The 21,057-nt window shown below is 35.7% G+C and overlaps 2 protein-coding genes across 15 annotated transcripts in view; one reads left to right on the top strand and one right to left on the bottom strand.

The window, feature by feature from the left end:
- The window catches only part of ERAP1 (endoplasmic reticulum aminopeptidase 1), a 31,834-nt gene extending 20,810 nt beyond the window's left edge, over positions 1-11,024 (top strand). For both annotated transcript variants that reach the window (XM_039875151.1, XM_039875150.1), the window contains exons 13-19: positions 534-717; positions 2,053-2,209; positions 2,862-3,046; positions 4,132-4,293; positions 4,744-4,884; positions 5,422-5,503; positions 9,340-11,024. In XM_039875151.1, coding sequence (XP_039731085.1) covers positions 534-717; positions 2,053-2,209; positions 2,862-3,046; positions 4,132-4,293; positions 4,744-4,884; positions 5,422-5,503; positions 9,340-9,495 — 1,067 coding nt within the window. In that variant the 3' untranslated portion in view covers positions 9,496-11,024. The remainder of the gene's footprint in view (positions 1-533; positions 718-2,052; positions 2,210-2,861; positions 3,047-4,131; positions 4,294-4,743; positions 4,885-5,421; positions 5,504-9,339) is intronic.
- Positions 11,025-11,439: 415 nt separating this feature from the next.
- The window catches only part of CAST (calpastatin), a 103,804-nt gene continuing 94,186 nt past the window's right edge, over positions 11,440-21,057 (bottom strand). For all 13 annotated transcript variants that reach the window (XM_039875153.1, XM_039875156.1, XM_039875157.1 and 10 more), the window contains 2 exons: positions 13,775-13,840; positions 11,440-12,911 (listed from right to left, as the gene is read on the bottom strand). In XM_039875153.1, coding sequence (XP_039731087.1) covers positions 13,790-13,840 — 51 coding nt within the window. In that variant the 3' untranslated portion in view covers positions 11,440-12,911; positions 13,775-13,789. The remainder of the gene's footprint in view (positions 12,912-13,774; positions 13,841-21,057) is intronic.

Below are 21,057 nucleotides of genomic sequence, written 5' to 3'. Positions count from 1 at the left end.
AGGGCAGAACTACAGAAATGTGCAGGATTTAGATACTAAGTTTCTTTGGTTATTTATCTAGGTTAAAATAAAAGAATCAGGCCAGTCTTTATTCTCAGCAAATGCTTAGTTTTCAATTTCCAGTGAAGGATATAGGTTTGAAAATACTGCCTGGTTGCAAAAAAAGGCTAGTTTCTTGCCAGGTAGAGATTAAAACAGTTGAATTATGAAGAGGGAGAGATTACTAGTGAAAATTCTCCATTACTTTGTTAACACCGCTGGGTTATATAGTACGTATGGCCTGGAACGTGGCTGCATTCTTCTCATAGATATATTAATCTCACAGAATTGATGTCTGAAGCTAGTGTTGGCTTTTGTCTATTGAGAAGCTGTTTTCTGGTTTCTAAAAGAAATGTATTCAATATGAAACTCATTCTAGTATTGAAATTGTTCAGTATTGAACTTGCCTTTTAGTTGTGTGGTCCAGTCTGTGATCAGAAGAGCTTTCATCAGTCAAGAGAAAATGAAGTTATGATTTATTTTATTTGCTCTAGATGTGCTCATCCTCCCAGAAGAGGTGGAATGGATCAAATTTAATGTGGGAATGAATGGCTATTACAGTGTGCATTATGAGGATGATGGATGGGATTCTTTGACTGGCCTTTTAAAAGAAACACACACAGCAATCAGCAGTAATGATCGAGCCAGTCTCATTAACAATGCATTTCAGCTCGTCAGGTAATACAAGCTCCTCAGGGTCTTGGTTTAGTTCTGAAAGCAGGTGTGTTATCACCTGCTTTCTTAATTTCTAAAGATGAAAATTATTGATTGCTAATAAGTCAAAGGGTGTTTTCCCCTAAGTTCTTCTAATAATCCAAGGTTGCTTTAAGCCTATGGTTAACCTCCTGTCTGTGTTTGCTGGCTAAGGTAAAGGACGGAATCTGTATTTTAATCTTTTCCATTAACAACTCAGATCACACTGAGGCAGAAGTGTAGAAAACCAGGAGACCAATATCCTGGAGGAGCCCCTTGCCTAGTCCCTGGAGCCTGGTCCTACACGTTCTCAGGCCTGCTATAACACATCAGGTTTTTCCCCTGCTGGGTCTTTAACAATCGTGACGCCTTCTCAGAATACCCAGTGGCCCAGGCCCAAGTTGTTTGCATCATCTCTTGACTAAAGGAGGGATTCTCCCCTCCCCCACCCAGATACCAGGACTTCACTGCGTCTTTATGGATTACAGCTCATAAAATTTGGCCCAACCAAATGACCTTTTCATTGTTGAGCATAGTGTTCACTCTAATTTTTGCCCCATGGCGATGGTTTTTAAGGAAATGGTAGACAAGCCTAAAACTCACAACTTCTTTAGCTTTTAGGCAGAACTGAAGTCCTAAGGGGAATCACTCAGGTGGGAAGGAATAATTTATAATTTTCATCATACCCTATGTCCTTCTGCTCCAAATGTTGCATTCGTCCTTTTCTGGGTCTTTTTGAGGTTACCAAAAGTAATGGGGGATAAAGACAGGGATTGCCTAGCTATTTCTTCATGCCTAAAACTATTCCCCTCCATAGCATACTAGTGCTCAAATCTTAGAGGGTTTTGTGTTTACTTATATAAGCATATGCCCTACCACTGAGCCTTTTAATACCAACCTTCTATAATGAAGAGTTTATATCTAAATTCAGTTTCTTTTTGGAATGGAGAAGAGTATGTATTGATCCCAGGGACTCATACTGTTGACCAAGTGGCAATCTGTCTTACCAGGCTTCCTGAAAGATCTTTGATAAAAATCCCCATCTTACTCTGGAAGTTCAGCACACAGTCCAGCGTTTCATAGGACAGACACTGACATGCTTCCGTTTTGTCTTAACCACAAGTTTAGCCCTAGCTGTTTGAGAAACTTCCTCCACTGTTGTGTTATTATTCATGACAGAAAAGATACTAATATAATTATTTATAAGGGACATTTATATCTGATTGAATTTTTTGCTGGAAGGTTGTTAAAATGTCTTTTGAAACAAAAAGTTTTGCTGAATTTTTTTTTAAACTACTAACCATGGTGTCTCCTGATCAGCATTGGAAAGCTGCCAATTGAAAAAGCCTTGGATTTAACCTTGTACTTGAAACATGAAACTGAAATTATGCCCGTGTTCCAAGGTTTGGATGAGCTGATACCTATGTATAAGTTAATGGAGAAAAGAGATATGAATGAAGTGGAAACTCAATTCAAGGTAAAAGCCTGAAATAAACTGAGTAGTTACGTAAGTGATTTGCTTTGTGTGGATGTGGAAAAGAGTTCTTATCATTGTGTGCATATATATGTCTTGATATATATTAAAGTAAATCAAAATTAACTCAGTATTCGGATTGACTAGCAAAGATTTTGGTTTCATTTTGGCACTAAAAATAGGTACAGCACTATGAGATTTAATTTTCATGGATGTTATTCCCTTTTTAATGTAGATCCTTTATTTTACTTCTGTATTATGATGATTGCTATTAAGATTTTCTGAGACTCAGGTGCTTGAAGAAGCAGCACAAAACTTATTTTTGGCAAGATGTGATAGAGTCCTGTTGTATAATTTTTTCTAAAAATGTAATCATATAAACTGTCTCTTTTAGTTTGTTTTAAAAGTGGCAGTTTATCTTGATTTTAAGTAGATAAAGACAAATTTATACAAGATTGTTGTGTAAACACTAAAATATTATTTCTTGTTTTTGACTCCTTTTATAATTAAATATAAACAGAACTGCATGGTTTTAAAAATAAGCGTTACATTAAGCTTTAAAAAATATTCCCCATTGCTTGAGGGTATATTGGATTAGATTTAACATAAGAGATGTCCTGTGACAGTCCTGGTGACACATGTGGCTTTCCCTCAGGCCTTTCTCATCAGGCTGCTGAGGAACCTCATTGATAAACAGACTTGGACTGACGATGGCTCAGTCTCAGAGAGAATGCTGCGGAGTCAGCTCCTCCTCCTTGCCTGTGTGCGCAGGTATCAGCCCTGCGTGCAAAGGGCAGAAGGCTATTTCAGAGAGTGGAAGGAAGCCAATGGAAATTTGAGGTCTGTCCTTACCAAACTACCAGTTTGTTCATGTAATGGGTATCTTTTCTACATTCCATAATCAGTACTAAATGTTGTGAGAAAAAAAGAATAGACAAGACTCTCCTGCTGCTCTTTTTGGGAAAATAAAATTTTAAGATATATCTATGTATCTCTCACCTTGTTTTAAGAAATGCCAGGAAGGAACTTCTATACACAGAAGCCAAATATCTGGAGAATTACAATGGAATTAGAATAATTCCCATTTTGTATAGCCAAGGATAAAAAACCTTATCAGAACTGAGACAGCCCGATTGGACAGGAACAGAAGAAGCAACACATCTCACAGTGGTCTCCAGAGTCCTTGACAGAGGGTGCACAGTATTTGCCGACATGGTCTAAGCAAAGTAGGATCTTCCTATAGCTGGAATTTTAATTCTTGCTATACTTAATTCTTTTTATATTTGGGGCTTAAATCTCAATTTTTTTTTTTTGAGAGGGAAATCTTTATTGTTTTCTGTATAAAAATGTCCATCAGATGGAGATCAAAGGGGTTGGAGGCAGAAACAGCAAGGTGGGCAGCCCCAACAGCCTTTCAACCCTCTCTCACGCAGGCTTTTCTCAGTCCCAGGTGATACACAGGTCCAGGGTAAACAGCAAGTAGGGTTAGAGGTGAAAGGCTCTAGGATATACTAAGCCAACAGTATACATGCTTCTATTTAAAGAAGTGCTGACAAACGGTGGTCCTACTGGATTCTTGACTTCTGTTCATGAACTACTTTTTGAGTCTAGTTTAAATTTTTTCTTTTGGCTTAAAAAGTGACTGCCTATTGAGTCACCTAGCATCATTAAAGTATGTTAGATACTTAGGTATTTATAAAAGTGGCATTTCACATTACGTTTGTGAGACTGCTACTTACAACCTAGTTTTAGTTACTTTCTCTTCTTTCATAAAGTGTAACAAGGAAAGATGTTATTTTTGTTTCTATTTCTAGGTATATTTCTCTGATCATGGGGCCATTTTATCAGTTCATAACTGGTCACCATTCTGCACCAAACACACTTCCTTTGTCTCAGATTCTTACCAGGTGTGTTCTTTTTCACAGACTGCCCAGTGATGTGACCTTGGCAGTGTTTGCTGTGGGGGCCCAGACCTCTGAAGGATGGGATTTTCTTTATAAGAAATATCAGTCTTCTTTGTCCAATACAGAGAAAAACCAAATTGAATTTGCCCTCTGTAGTAGCCAAAATAAGGAAAAGCTTCAGTGGTGAGTAATTCACTCATGTTCACGTGGCCAAGAAGAATTAAATTAGCTCAGGTCCTTACAGCATCTGTCCTGACCAGGAATTGCCTATTCTCCTGGGCACACATGAGTATGATAATTAGGAGGAAGCAGGTGTTAGGAAAAACATTTAAAGGAGTATATATATGTGTATTTTTTAAATAACACATTTAGAAATATATAGTAAATATACCCTTTTAAGCTATGCTTATGAGCAAATGAGAGAATATATGAGAATGGGTATTATAAATACTATATGTTAGTTTTTATTTTGTAGCTATAACGAGTTTATCAGGGCTCTGGTTACCTATTTATCTTTTTTGTGTTTGTTATTGGCAAATTAACTTTTTTTTTTTCAGAGATAATTTTATTGAAATCATTTATAACTTTTTCAGGGCCTGTTCATTGCTAACGTTTCTTCTTTTATTATTCTAGGCTACTAGACCAAAGTTTTAAGGGAGATATGATAAAAACTCAAGAGTTTCCAGATATTCTTAGATTTATTGGTAGAAACCCGGTGGGATATCCACTGGCCTGGCAGTTTCTGAGGGAAAACTGGAATAAACTTGTAGAAAAGTAAGTAGTGCCAAAAATTGTGCTATGACTGGAAAAGTTCTTTAATCTTGCTTTGTTTTTGCTTTGTTTGTAAAACAACAGTAATAGTCTTAAAGGGATTTTTTGATTGAAGAAAGGTAGAGCTACTTAAAATATGCATAGAAAATATAAACTTCTAATTCATTGCTAGCTAATAAAGCTGGATAGTCAAGTTTCCCATTCTATCTGGAACAGTCCTTTTCCTGCACGCACTGACCCAGTTGAAGCCTCCCTCCTCAGCACGTTCACTTGTTTGCACCTGTCCTTGTCTAACTCAGGTAGCATTACTTCTTCTATCTCTCTCTCTTTTTTGGGGGAGGGGGGGTACTTTACCTTTTATTTAGCTATTGGTATATATTTTTTGCAAGTAGATCTTAACCCATTGAAGGGTGAGCATCATGTCTGTGTTTTTCATGCCTAACCAGTTTTTAGTTAAATGCTGTAACATATGCGAGGTACTTAAAAATATCTTAAAAGAATAAATATTTCACAATGTATTTTGACAATTTCCGTTTCTAGGTTTGAACTTGGCTCATCTTCCATAGCCTACATGGTAATAGGAACAACAAATCAATTCTCCACAAGAGCACGGCTTGAAGAGGTAAAGAAAAAATCTTTTTAAACTTAAGTGATAATTAGCTAATAAATATGGGATAGACAAAATAAGGGTGTGATGAGTTAGAGAGACAGGTTTTGTCACTTAGTAGATATTCTTTTTGGATGCTATATGGTGTTTTGACATAAATGAAAATCAGTTACAAATGAACAAGTGAAAACTGTGCCTTTTCCCAAACACATTAAGAAGTCTTAGCCTTACTATTAAAAATTTTAAGGCTTAAAATTACTTGAAACACTTAGTCTCTGTTTTCGGATGGTAAAAGTGATCTTAAAGGGTATAAATAACTGAAGTGATCATCTCCCTATTGTAAAAGAGGCAGGTCTGGGATCTAGTTCTCCACTCTGTAAGTTCATGATTTCCTGCACTTGTTTATATGCCATCTACTTTCAGAAAGAATTTTAGGCAACTTATTAGGTCCATGTATAAAAGAAATGTTAAAGAACAAAAAGCTGCATAATGGAAAGAGGTAACCGTATTAAGGATTTATGCTGAGGATAATTTATTGCAACTGTACCCTAAATTTATCACAACTTCCTAGCAGTCAAAGAAAAATGAGAAAACAGTATGATTTATTCTCATTGTCTGGTAAGAGGGAACCATGGAACATATAAGTTTTCCACAAAAGTAGACTTTTCTCCAAGTCTTAAGTTCTGAAGAATTTGATGTATGGATAGTTGTTTTGTGTCCCTTCTATAATATTTTCTATAGTAAAGTTGTAGAACAAATCTACATTGCTTAAAAATATGTTGCAGTTAGATAAAAACCGAGAGCCTAATATCTTTTAGAAATAGTTCCATTGTATAGTCACACCATAATCTAGCTTAATATAGGGAGAGTGCTTTGAAAATGCAAAAATATCACATCCCCTAGCTTTAGTCCAGTTTTCAGTAGCCTCACCCAGGCTTGTGAAATTAACACGCACATTATATTTCAGGCTTGAGCTCCAGCGAGGTCTATAGCAGAGGCATTCTCTGTGATGACAGTCATAGGCTGTGACTAGTTAGACAGCTGTCGATAGACCAGCAAAACATTTCCTTCATTCACTTGTTCATTCGTTTTCTCATTAATTCATTCGAGATGTTACATTCTTACGATATGGCAGGCATGGTTTTAAGTTCTGAGCTATGAGGACGAACAGAATAGACAAAGCGCCTGCCCTGTTGTTTCTACCAATAAATCTAAGAATCAGACAGTTACAAACAATCTATGTCAGGTTGAAGACTGAATAAAGCAAGGATGAGAGTGACTGGGGTAGGGAATGGTGCTGTTTTATAGGAAGGTTAAGGGACATCTGAGCAGGTAGTAAAGGACATGCACATATCTAGGAGGAGAGTGTTGTGTACACAGGAAACATCAGGAGCAAAAACCCTGAGGCAAGGCATAGAAATGAAAGAGCCTGAGATATTGTCATAATAGATCACACCCTACTGACATTTAAAACATAGGAGCCAACCTGAGCTCTTCCTTCCCCTCTCATCTAATTCATCCTTAAGTCCTATTGGCTCTGTCTCTGGCATATGTATCTGCCCCTTACTCCATTCAAGCCTTTGCTATTTTTAGCTTGGTCTCTGGTGATAGCCTCCTAACTGGCCTCCCTCCTATCACTTTGCCATTAACTAAACCATTTTCCACATTTAGAACTGAAAATCAGCCCATGACTGACCCTCTTCTTGAAACCCTGACTAATGCTCTTGCAATAAATTTCAAACCTCTCCTTCCCATGTGCACAAGCCTGATGACCTGACTCCTGCCCACCTCTCGGGCCAATTCTCGCTTGCTCTCCTTGTTCACTCTCACAACACTCCAGCCACTCAGCCTCCTCCTGGTTCTGGGCCACCAGCTGTTTCTCCTGACCCTAAGCCTAAGCTTCTGACAGGCTTGTTCTTTTCCCCAGCTTTCCACTGGAAAGGCTCATTTTTTCCTTTAGGGGCTCCAGCTCAAGTATCAGCTTCCTGACCATTCTGTCTAAAGTAAGCCACCCCGCCCTCCTCAGTTACTGTCATAGACCCAGTTTATTTTCTTCACAGCAATAGTAAACTATTGTTACAGTAAACTATTGTTACTATAAACTATTGTTACTATAAACTATAGTTTATAGTAACAATAGTTTATAGTAACAATAGTTTACTGCTTGTCTCCCCAGGTAGACTTTAAGCTCCATGAGGATAGGGTGGTTGCCTGATTCACTGCCTCATCCTCAGTTCTAGCATGGTAATTAGGGCAAAGGGATGAATAAATACCAGAGGAAATATTCATGAATAAATGGATGAGGCTGAGTCCCTGATACATGCAGGGTTTTAGGTTTTAACTTTACCTGTGTTACATAACTACAGCCTCACCATTGCTCTGACCCTTGTTTAACAAATGAGGTGACTGAGTCTCAGAGAAATTGAATCCTTTGTTCAAGGTCAGATAAGTTAGTGGGATAAACTTGTTTTTCTATCTCTATGGCCTGCTGTTTACTGCACAGGAAATGTTCTCGAGGCAGGTTTGAATCAAATTCTCTGACGAGATGCAGCATTTCCCAAGGCAGATGGAAGAGAGAATTTTGGGTCAGGAAAAATGTAAAGGCAAGGGTTAACAGCTGGCTTTGTTACAGCTCTTACAGGTCAGTTTTTAGTGGTACCATCATGACAGGCTCCTTCAGGATTAAGTAATTTGACCAACTGGCAAAATTACTGATGTGGCCTGACTGTCGAAGAGCACCCAGAGCGATTTTTAATTGAATATAAATCTTGAGTTCTGAGAGTATGAAAGAGTAGTTTGAGCTACAACTTAAGGCAAGACAGCGAAGTAGAATAAGTGTGTTCTAGGTTGCTATAGTGGGCGTGCCTCCAGCTCATTGCACTGAGAAGTTTAAAACAACCTTGCATTATTTAAAATTGGAATTTGATCTTCCAAAAACCCATTCTTACCCTATTATTTCCAAACTCATAACATGAATTCTGACATGGATTTTTCAGGAATTAACTCTCTGGAATCTATGCTGCATTAATACTACATCTTGGCCTAGACTTGCTTCCTGTCTACAAAATCAAAAGTTGATGGATTAATGCTGTGAAAATTTATGGGCAAAGGTTAAGAACCCTTTAAGGTGAAACAGAATAGCACAATGATCAATGCTATGGCAAAGCTAGCCTATCCCTCATGCGAGCTTAAAGGGGCTAAGATACCCAGCCAAAACAACAACAAAAATATTTTCAAGGAGATAGCCGAGAGTCTCTTATCTCTCTAAAACCATGGGGAATTTTGTGTGGATTTTATCTGGAGGGAACAACACATGAATTGTGGTTTAGGATAACAAAAGCTTGGCAAAGTTTGGCGTATTACCACTGTAACTTGCTAAGAACTCCATTCCCCACAGTGTTTCTATCACAACACACAGGCCAGGCCCACAGAGAAAGACTGTGCTTATGTGGTTGAAACTGTTTTGCTTGGCAAAGACGATGCTCTGCACATTCTGCTCTTAGATGTCATGTTGAAAAAAGTTTAAGTTTGCATCTGTGTATATGACAGACATTAGACACACTCAATTAAACCTTAATTATAAAATGGTAAACAGTGAAGTCTTTTAGAATCTGGCAACTGTGAATGAATACAAAAACTACAAAGAGAAAACAAAACTTGACATCATGGGGCATGAGCTCATTTCACGTAGCTTAAGTTTGTGTACATAATCGTATCCAGACACCTGGCGCTGCCTTCTATATAGAATTTTGACAAATACTGGAATTTTGGCTTCAGTTTTAACTAGCCTGAACTTCTATTTGTGTAACATAATAAAGCAAAATTTTAAAAACCCAATTTTTCCTCACAAGGTAAAAGGATTCTTCAGCTCTTTGAAAGAAAATGGTTCTCAGCTCCGTTGTGTCCAACAAACAATTGAAACCATTGAGGAAAACATACGTTGGATGGATAAGAATTTTGATAAAATCAGACTGTGGCTCCAAAACCAAGAGCCTGAACTGCTGTAACAATTCGTTCCTTGCCGGTTCCTGTGATCTCTAATTGCCAAAATTTTGTCAGATGTGAATATTTTCAAACTAGAGATGGCTGTTTTGGCTTCTGCTGAAGATACTTCCCGCTTCAACGCCTTATCCATCTGATTAGTCCTATTATGAGTTTCATTTACAGGTGTTGCCCCACAGTGTAAACCCAAGGTGGCATCCCCACTGTGGAGGAATACAGTATCTTATTCTCATTTTATATTTTATACTTAAACCCGACAGTCTCCAGACCGCTCTTCCCCACGTGTTTGTCATTCATAAGCTCTTTTGTCCGCCCTCTCGGAACACTTTGAACAGTGGAGACTACTGAACAGTGAGTGACCACCCAGATCAGTGACTAAGCTGGAACAAGCCTGGTCTGCTTTCTTACTTGTAGGGCCACATCATCGGGCTTTCCTGCCCTCTTGGTCGGTCTTGCAGGAAGGCAGATGGAGCTGGGGTGGAAGTAAGAGGAGGTGGGGTGTTTATTTCCCTAGTTCCCTTGCAGGTCCCCTCAGACTGGCTTCTACTGAAGGTCTCAGCTCTGAGGGGAGTGGCCTTCTTGTCCATGCGTTTTCCATCTCTACATCTTAGTAACTACTTCCTCATCTCATCCCTTTAAGATGAAGGGTGAAGTGAGAGCCTGGTTGTTACTAGTCCTGGCTGTATTTGTGGTTCCCATATATCCTTGCCCCTACGTTTGTTTAAAAAACAAACAAAAACAAAAAACAACAACAAAAAAAACCTTTTGTAGAACCCTCCTCAGACAATCCTAACTTGAGTGTGTCATCTATTTCCTCAGGGACCCTGACTGATAGTGTCCCTTCTGAAACAGCAGAGTAAAATTCAGGTCTAGAGGAGAAACCTTTCATTTGAAGTTGGACCTGAGAGCTGTTAATCCTTAGGTAGGTGGGATTCCTCTACCTACATGTTATTTGGCCTAATTTATAATTCCTGAATAACTCGTTATTGGCGTTTATTGCCAACAAATCATTGTGGAGGCTCCAGTAAATGATGATGCATTGTGAAACTGAAAACACTTGCTTATATTACTTCAAGTGAAGATAATGTATTGTCTTTGAATTGAAGTCTTTGTGAGTTTTAAATATACTGCAGAATTTTCAAGGTAAAGAAATATGATGAAAAATGTCAAAATGTGTACTAATTCACTAGGAATAGTGACCTTTTTGAACATAAATGTGCTTATAATTCCATTTTTATAAATATTGCATGGTTTAATTGTTTGAGAAATAAAAACAAATCACTGGTAATTTCCACCCCTAGGTATTTTTCTTCTAAAAAAAAAAACATACAAAGCCAAGATTTTAATGTAAAATATTTTTCTTTAATTATATTTTGTATCTTAACTAATGAAACATGGTAATAGTGATTTTCAGTTTTGGTCACCTGAAGAACCTATTTTCATTTGTCTTTGGATAAGTCCATTTCCTAACTGGATACAATATTGCCACAACAATGTGCAAAACCCTTTTTTGTTAATAAAAAGTTGTCTTTTATTTTCCTGTAAGCATATATTTGAGTTATTTCCTCCTAATTAGATGGGTAAGAAAGTACTGATTTAGATCTTATCGCTTACTCAGGTCATCATTAATTACCAGCAAACACCCAAGTCTTAAAGACATTCCTAATGAACAAAAAGGCATATTCAGAGTACCTTACATTTTTACCTTATATAGGCATTTCTGAAATCTCTGGATTTTGGTATGTCATTTAAAAATATTCTATATATGCATGGAAGTTAGTAATACTGCAGCCACATCCTTGCAAATACATCTGTCAATGTCAAAGGTTTCACTTCTTTTTTAAACAAACAAAAAACACTTTACACTATCCAAATGGAAGAATTAGATACATAGTTAAAATTCCTCTGGAAACGTGTTTTTTGTTTTTCTTTTTCTTTTTCTTTTTTTTGGTCAGTGCTTTGAAAAGGCCTCTTTAGGCACCATAATACTCGCCTATATTTCCTAGATTTAGAATCAGAAAATACATCTCTGATGTGATAGAGACATAGAATTTAAAGTGGGTGATGTTTGAAATCCCATAGGTATGTCCATGATTTTTAAAGAGAATTTTTAGAGCGTATCAACAAAATTTGATGCCCATTACAAATTTATTTTTGCTAGCCCCTCCAGCCCGCATTACATAGTATTGGTGATATATTTAGTGAAGTCAGTAAGTCCTAATAAATAAGACCTTTAAACAGATGCTAAGGAAGTCCGTGCCCTCTGAAACAGATTCCAGATCAGTTTATGATATGTACCTGATGTCTTTTCCTGTATTCATTACCAGGAAGTAAAGATGAAATTAAATACTTATCAAAATCCCATCAATGACATCAGTGCTATGTTCATAACCAATTCATTCAGAAAGACCTGAGAATCCAAAATTGTAGGATATCAGGGCCTAGTTCTTAAGTTGCTGTGGGGAGGAAAAGCAAATTTTTAAATTTCAGATTTCTTTTTTTAAAGCAGAAGTTTGGTTTTGTACTTGTAAACCTAACTTCCATAAAGCCAGAGATGCTATACAGTACAGAGACTGGTGTGGCAATGGCTCTAAGCAAACAATTGCTGTCAGGTTATATGGAGAGAATGGAAAGCACAGCTTAACACAGTAAACCAACAATGTTCAAGCAATATGAATATTCTAAGTAGTAGATTTTATTATTCTTGGAACTTTCTATGCAGTGACATATAATCTGTATTATGTTCTTCTGATTTGATTCAAGTCTGTTTGCTTTGTGCTGGCTGTAAGGTGCAGAAGTCCTAGCCTCTGACAAAGAGTTAGACTTGAAAAGGGGTGTGGTGCTTCCTGGTCTGTCCAGGTTATTAATTTATTATATAGCAGCCCAAGAGAAGATATGTGCCCATTGTACAACATTTTTTGTTTGACTTATAAACATAAACCCAAAGAAACATCAAATACAGTTCAAAAGCCCAAGAGAAAGGGATAATGAGAAATCAGAATATTAAAGAATGCTTAAAGCATTGTTTTCCAAATGCTAACAACAAAAAAATTAAGTGCAAACTGAAAATACTGATGAGATTTACAGGCACTATGTGTAGAATGTGCAAAAGTTTGCAAAGGTTTTTCTTCTTTTTTGTGTGTTGCTTTAAGAAACTATCAAATATCTCTTAGAAATATAAAGTTCCTTTCTCTCCCAACTGAGAGCAATTTTTAAAAATTCAGTTTACTAATACTCAGTACAATAGCGCAGTTGAACCAGGCAAATTCAATTTTTTTCTGGGAAAAGAATAACAGACCAATGTTTAGGTTGTCAAAAGACTCAACAAATACCACTGTCTAGAAGCCACCCAGAAAATTTTCTGTTGCCAAAGTTCTTCAAAAGTCACCATCCGCCAGCCGAAGGTTTTATGTACAGATACCTCGAAAAAGTCAATGAAAAAAATCCAGTGAATCACTTCATGTGTAAATTTTGGGGTTACAAGGTATAGTAAATATAACATTTAGCAGGAGTACTGTATAACAACAAGAATGAATTTCCTATAAGTAAATATGAGTGGATTATTAATAGAAATCTTTTTATTTTTTAACTTTGGAGAAAATCTTTGGAGCAGTTCTAATTAGTATCCTCCCACTTTATAGGAAATAAAAAAAGATCATGGTAAGAGAGCCTAACCCATTTTAACCTACATTTTGTTATACGTTAGGCTTTTGGTTGGCAAACAGTCATAAGCTTTTTATTATGGCTTAGAATAAGATTCCCTCATCCACAGGAGCTCTTCAGTCACATAAAGTAGAATCAAACATAGTATTTTACTTTTCAAAACAAAAGCTATTAATCTTTTCCTTTGCCCTTGTCCACCAAAAAACCTGTAATTCCACCAGACTCTACTTCTCTCAACCCACCATGTGTTGGTATTTTAGGGATTATCAATATATATTTCACTATAAGAGGTAACAACACAACATGCTAATTTGCTTTGCTGCAGTAACCTGCAATCATGAGCATTTGGGTTTCATAGAGTCAATAGATCTTCTAAATGGTCATTTTCTTTAAGAGCCTGGCCTAATATTTTAAAGAGCTCTTAATTATAAGATTAAGATTTTTAAACATTCCAGTACCATAATCATCCCATTCAGTGCTTTTCAGTGAATTACTCTATAGAGTTTGTGATGTGCATTTCATGCCAATAGTATAAAGAGAAATAGATTTAGCTTCTCTCACCTATAACAGGTTGGTGGTAGAAGGTACGGTTGGCTTCATTTACAACAAACACCAACTTACCAAATAATGTGAACTTTAACTCTTATTTTTTTCATCAGCTTTTGGCTTGGAGATTTCCTCCTTTGCCTAAAAGAGAAAACAAAACTATCGATGAGCTCTTTGCTGGATTAAATATCAAAACTGATTAACCATTATAAGGAAATGGGCTTCTCAGAATTAAAGGGGCAAAAGATTGCAGTCAGTGGGGGAAAGTAAGGTGATCCTTTCTAAGTATCTTTTTCATTTAGCCAAAACACTACGAATTCTTCCCCTTTCAAGTTTATAAGCTATAAATAACCTTAAGTGATTTAAAATTTTTAACTCTAGGCTTTTTTTTTTTTTTTTTTTGGAAGGCCAAGGTAATTTAAGAAAAAAAAAAAATACATAGGTGTTCTTGGATGGTACTGTTCATTCTATGGTGATTCATCCTTTTCTTGTACTTGAGGGCATTGCTGGCCAGCTAATCCACTCAGCACATAGGGTTATGCTTTCTATTTTTTATTCAAGGGTTGATCATATAACTTTTTGTAACTAAAATTAGATAATAAGCAAATTAATCTATTTGAAATTAATGGCATGAGCAACTAATTCTCAGTCCAGTTTCTTGTTATCTTGGTTTTTTGTTGAGGTATAATTGATATATAATATTTCAGGTATACAACATGATTCGATATTTGTAAATATTATGAAATGATCATCACAATAAGTCTAGTTATCATCTGTCACCATAGTTACAAAAATCTTTTCTCTTGTAATGAGAACTTTTAAGATCAACTTATTAACTATAGTCACCATCTATTTTATAACTGGAATTTTGTACCTGTTGACCCCTTTAATCCATTTGACCCACCCCAGCCTCTGGCAACCATCAATCTATGAGCTTGTTTTTTCCTTTGTTTTTTTTCAGATTTCACATGTGAGATCATGTTATTTGTCTTTCTCTGACTTATATCACTTATCATAATGCCCTCAAAGTCTACCCAAGTTGTCACAAATGGCAAGATTTCATTCTTTTTATGGCCGAGTAATATTCCATTGTGTATATATACATCACATTTTTATCCTTTCATCCATATATGGACACTTCACTCATTTCTGTATCTTGGCTATTGTTAAGTAATGCTGCAATGAACTGGGGGTGTACATATATTTTCAAGTTAGTGTTTGTTTTCTTTGGATAAATACCCAAAAGTTGAATTGCTGGATCATATGGTAGTTCTCTAATTTTTTGAGGAATTTCCATACTGTTTTCCAAACTGGCTAATTTACATTCCTACTGACATTGTGCAAGGTTGGTTCCCTTTTCTCCACAACCTGGCCAATACTTGTTATTTCTTATCTTTTTAATAGCCATTCTACCAGGTGTGAGATGATACCTCATTGTGGTTTTGATTTGCATTTCCCTGATGATTAGTGATATTGAGTACTTTTTCATGTACCTGTTGGCCATGTGTATATCTTCTTGGAAAAAATATATTCAGATCTTCTGTCCATTTTTCAATCGGGTAGATATTTTGCTATTAAGTTGTCTGAGCTCTTTATGTATTTTGGATATTAACCCTCACCAGATATGATTTGTCAACATTTTCTCCTATTCAGTAGGTTGCCTTTTCACTGTGATGCTGATAGTTTTCTTTGCTGTGCAGAAGCTTTCTAGTGTAATATAATCCCATTCATTTATTTTCTGCTTTTGTCGCCTTTGCTTTTAGTGTCAAATACATAAAATCATCTCTAAAAACACTGTCAAGATGCTTACTGCCTGTGTTTTCTCCTAGGAGTTTTATGGTTTCTGGTCTTAAATTCAAGTCTTTCATCCACTTTGAGCAAATTTTTGTGTATGGTGTGAGATAGTCATCCAGTTTCACTTTGCACGTGGCTGTCCAGTTCTCTCAGCACTATTAACTGTCCTTTCTCCCACTGTATATTCTTGGCTCCTTTGTCATAAATTAATTGACCTTATATGCATGAGTTTATTTCTGGGCACTCTATTCTGTTATATTGATTTATGTGTCTGTTTTTATGCCAATACCATACTGGTGGTGGTGGTGGGTTTATTAAAATTTTTTTTTTAATTTATTGGAGTAACATTGGTTAATAACATTATATAAGTTTCGGGTATACAATTTTATATTATCTGTATATCCCTTGTGTGCTCACCACCCAAAGTCTAGTCTCCTTTTGTCACCATATATTTGACCCCATTTACCCTCTTCACCCTCCTCCCGTCCTCCTTTCCCCTCTGGTAACCACCATACTATTGTCTGTGAGTTTATTTGTTGCTTTTTTTTATATCCCACATATGAGTGAAATCATATGGTTCTTGTCCTTTTCTGTTTGACTTATTTAGTGTGATTCTCTCAAGATCCATGTTGTCTCAAAATGGCTGTATTTCTTTTTTATGGCTGAGCAGCATTCTATTGTGTGTGTGTATACACCACATCTTCTTTATCCAATCATCAGTCAAAGGAAACTTAGGTTGTTTCCATGTCTTGGCTATTGTGAATAATGCTGCAGTGAACAAAGGAGTGTACATATCTGTACAAATAAGTGTTTTCAAATTTTTGGGGTAGATTCCCAGAAGAGGGATTGCTGGGTCATATCTCTCATTAAGTTTTTGAGGAACTTCCATACTGTTTTGCATAGAGGCTGCACCAGTTTACATTCTCACCAGCAGTGTATGAGGGTTCCCTTTTTCCACATCCTCTCCAGCACTTATTTCTTACTGTTAACAAGTCATTCTAACAGGTGTGAGGTGGTATCTCACTGTAGTTTTGATTTGCATTTCCCATATAGCTAATGAAGCTGAGAATCTTTTCATTTATCTGTATGTCTCCTTGAGAAAAGTGTCTGTTCAGATCCTCTGCCCATTTTTAAATTAGATGTCTTTTTGTGGTTGAGTTGTATGAGCTCTCCTTCTGGAATATTAGCCCCTTATCAGAGGTATTGTTTACAAATATCTTCTCTCATTCGATTGGTTGTCTTTTTGTTTTGTTTGTTTCTTTTGCTATACAGAAGCTTTTTAGTTTGACATTTAAAACAAAACAAAACATTTTTATTTTTACTTCCCTTGCTCAAGTTCATAAAAAAAATCCTCTTGAGACAAAGGTCCATAAGTTTAGTACCTATGTTTTCTTCCATGCATTATAGTTTCAAGTCTTATGTTTAAGTTTCTAATCAATTCTAAGTTAATTTTTGTGTAAATATTATACTGTTTTGATTATTATAAAAGTAATATAATGTGAAATCAGGGAGTGTAATGCTGCCAAGCTTTGTTCTTAAGATTGCTTTGGCTTATATGGGGTCTTTTGTGCTTCCATACAAATTTTAGGATTGTTTATCTATTTCTGTGAAAAATGCCATTGGAATTTTGATCAGGGAATGTACTGAATCTTTTGATGGCTTTGGGTAGAACAGACATTTTTAACAACGTTATTTAATTCTTCTGATCCATAAACATGTCTTACCATCTGTTTATATCATCTTTATCTTTCATCAAACTCTTATAGTTTTTAGTTTACAAATCTTTCACTTCCTTGGTTAAAGTTATTCCTAAGTATTTTATTGTTTTTGATGCTATTATGTATGGAATATTTTCTTCTTCAGAAATTTCATCTTTAAATGTGTAAGAGTGTAAGTGATTTCTGTATGTTGATTTTTTATCCCGCAAATTTACTGAAGTCATTCATTAGTTCCAATGCATGTGTGTTTTTGACTCTTTGGGATTTTCTATATATAAAATCATACCAGCAAATAGCAATAATTTTGCTTTTTCCTCTCCAATTTTGATGTCTTATTTCTTTGTCGTGCCTAATTGATCTAGTTAAGATTTCCAGGACTCTATTGAATAGGAGTGGTGAGAATGGGCATTCTTTTCTTATTTCTGATCTTGGAAGAAAAGCTTTTGATTTTTCTCCATTGAGTATAATGTTAGCTCTGGGTTTGCTGTATATGGCTTTTATTATGTTGAGGTATGTTCTTTCTATACCCTATCTTTTATGAGTTCTTATCATGAAAGGATGCTATCAAATGATTTTTCTGCATCTATTGAGATGATCATGTAATTTTTATCTTTCATTTTATTTATGTGATATTGATTTGCATATGTTGAACTGTCCTTGCATCCCAGGAATAAATCCCACTTGATCATGGTGGATAATCCTTTAATGTGTTCTTAAATTTGATTTGCTAATATTTTGAGAATTTTTACATCTATATGCATCAGAGATGTTGGTCTATAGTTTTGTTGTGGTATCTTTACCTGGTTTTGGTATCAAGGTAGAGCGGGCCTCGTAAAATGAGTTTGGAAGTGTTGTTCCTTCCTCCCTGATATTTTGGAAGAGTTTGAGGAAGATAGGTGTTAATTCTTCAAATGTTTGATAGAATTCACCAGTGAAGCTGTCTCATCCTGTTTGTTTTGTTGTTGTTGTTGTTGTTATGAGTTTTGTTTATTAGTAGTTCAATCTCTATTGGTATGTTCGGATTTTCGGTTTCATCCTGATTTAGTCTTGGTACAGGTTGTACATTTCTAGAAATGTATTCATTTCTTCTAGGTTATGTAATTTGTTGGCATATAATTTTTCATAGGAATTTCTTATGATCCTATATATTTCTGTAGTACCAGTTATAATGTCTCCTCTTTCATTTCTAATATTTGAGTCTTCTTTTATTTCCTGGTTTAGATAAAGGTTTGCCAATTTTTTCTTTTCAAAGATACAGTTCTTAGTTTTATCGATCCTGTTTATTGTTTTTTTCTGGTCTCTTTTTTTTTATTTCCAATCTGATCTTTATTATTTTCTTCTGCTGCCCCTGAACTTAATTTGTTCTTTTTCTAGTTCATGGAGGTGTAGTTTTTTGAGATCTTACTAGTTTCTTAGTATATGTATTTATTGCTATAAACTTTCAGAACTGTTTTTCTGCATCCCATAATATTTGATATATTTCCATTTTTCACTTGTTGAGATAATTTTTATTACTCTTTTGATTATTTCTTTGACCCATTGTTTGTTCAGAAGTATGTTGTTTAATTTCCACATATTTGTAGGTCTTCTCGATTTCTAGTTTCAATTGTTCAATTGAACAATTTCTAGAATTGTTCAATTCTAGCTAGTTTCATGCCACTGTGGTCAGAAAGTATAGTTGGTATGATTTCAGCCTTAAACTTGCTAAGATTTGTTTTGTGTCCTATCATGATCCATCTTGGAGAATGTTCCATTTGCACTTGAGAAGAATGCACATTCTGCTGCTGTTGGAGGGAACGTTCTTTATATGTCTGTTAATTTGTTCTAAAAGATGGCACAATGCCAACATTTCCTTGTTGAATTTCTGTCTAGTTGATCTATCCATTGCTGCTAATATGATATTGACGTCCTTTACTTTTCTTGTTATCTATTTCTTCCTTAAGATTTGTTATTATTTGCTTAACATTTTGGTGCTTGGGTGTTGGGAGCATATATATTTACAGTTGGTACATCTTCTTGATGTATTGACCACTTTATCATTATATAACCTTCTTTGTCTCTTGTAACCATATTTGGTTTGAGTCTATTTTGTCTGACATAAGTATGGTATACACACTTTCTTTTGGTTTCCGCTTGCTTGGAAAATTATCTTCCATCCTTTCATTTTGAGCCTCTGTGTGTCCTTATAGCTGAAATGAGTCTCCTGTAAGCAGCAAATAGTTGGGTCTCGCTTTTTTATTCTTCCAGACACTGTGCCTTTTGATTCACATTTAGGGTGATTATTGATATCTAAGGAGTTACTGCTATCATTTTATCTTTTGCCTTCTGATTATCTTGTATCTCCTTTGTTTTTCCTTCTGTTTCTCTCTACCTTATTAAGTTGGTAGTATTCCATTCTCTCTCATTCCCCTACTGTTTTATGTTTCATGTCTGCTGTAAATTTTTGCCTTGCGGTTACTATGTGGTTTCCAAAAACCATCTCATAGATAAAATAGTCCTTTTACAGTTGACAGCAGCTTATCTTCATTTGCCTATAAAGATACCATCCTTTTACTCTTCCCTTTTTATATTTTTGGCATGATACATATTATGCTGTGACTTTGTTACAAATTGAAGTATGATATAATTGTTTAACACACTTTTCTAAAATAGAATTAGCATTTTCTAATTCTTACCATCACCGTAATCAGTTTTATATACTTCTCTCTTTGCTCTTTAGCTTGAACTTCTTTCAGCATTTCTTGAAAGGCACGTCTAATGGTGGTGAACTCCTTCAGGTTCTCTCTGGAGAGCCTTTATATTTCCTTCATATCTGAAGGATAACTCTGCCAGAATGAGCATTCTTAGCTGGGAATTTTTATCTTTCAGTACTTTTACTATGTCATTCACTCGTGGCCTATAGAGTTTCTGCTGAGAAATCTGCAGAATGGGGGGTCCTGTGTAAGTTACTTTCTTTGTATCCCTGGCTGCCTTTAAAATTCTTTATCATTGATTTTGATAGTTTTATTATATTGTATCTTGGAGAAGATCTTTTTGCATTGAAATAATAAGCTATTCTATTAGCTTCATGAGAAACTTTTATGTCTAGTTCCTTAGATTTGGGAAGTTCTCAGCTATTATTGCTTTAAGTAAGTGCTCTGCTCCCTCTTCTCTTTCTGGCATACCCATTCTTACTTGGATTTCATAATGGAGTCTGATAGTGCTCATAGGGTCTCTTCACTTTTAAAAAGTCTTAATTTTCTCTCCTCTTCCACTTGAATCACTTCTAGATTCCTATCATTCAAATCGCTTAATTTTTCTTCAATCTTATCTGTTCCATTTCCAGTGATTTTCTAATGCATCCTTCATCTCACTTCATGAATTCTTCAGCTCCAGAATTTATTTGGTTCTTTTTTATAATTTCAGTCTTTGTTAAAGTACCGCTTCTGTTCATTAATTTTATTCCGTGAATTCACTGAATTGCTTGAGTTTTCTTGTGGGTTGAATTTCTTCATAACAGTTATTTTGAATTCTTTATCTATTAGATAATAATATTCCATGTCTTTGAGTCTGGTTGCTAGGAAATTGTATGTGTGTGTTTTTGGTTTTTTTTTGTCATACTTTATCACTGTGATTTTTCATAGTATTAAATGTGCCTCTGCCATCGCATCTGAAGTAGCAAATGTCTTATTTGGGTAAGGCTTTATTTGATTCTAACTGTTCAACAGGTTGGCCCTTAGAAGTCTTTTCCCCGCAGAAGGTGGCTCTATAGGACAAGTTTTTGGTTTCTCTTATTGGTGTGCTTGATTTGCTGCTGAACTTGGGAGGGTGTCGGTAAAAACAAGCTGGCTTAAAAAAAAAAAAAGA

Source organism: Pteropus medius, unplaced genomic scaffold (assembly GCF_902729225.1).
Source record: "Pteropus medius unplaced genomic scaffold, Ma_sr-lr_union100, whole genome shotgun sequence".
In the NCBI taxonomy this organism is placed as follows: Eukaryota; Metazoa; Chordata; class Mammalia; order Chiroptera; family Pteropodidae; genus Pteropus; species Pteropus medius.
This window is presented reverse-complemented; position numbering and strand designations above follow the sequence as displayed.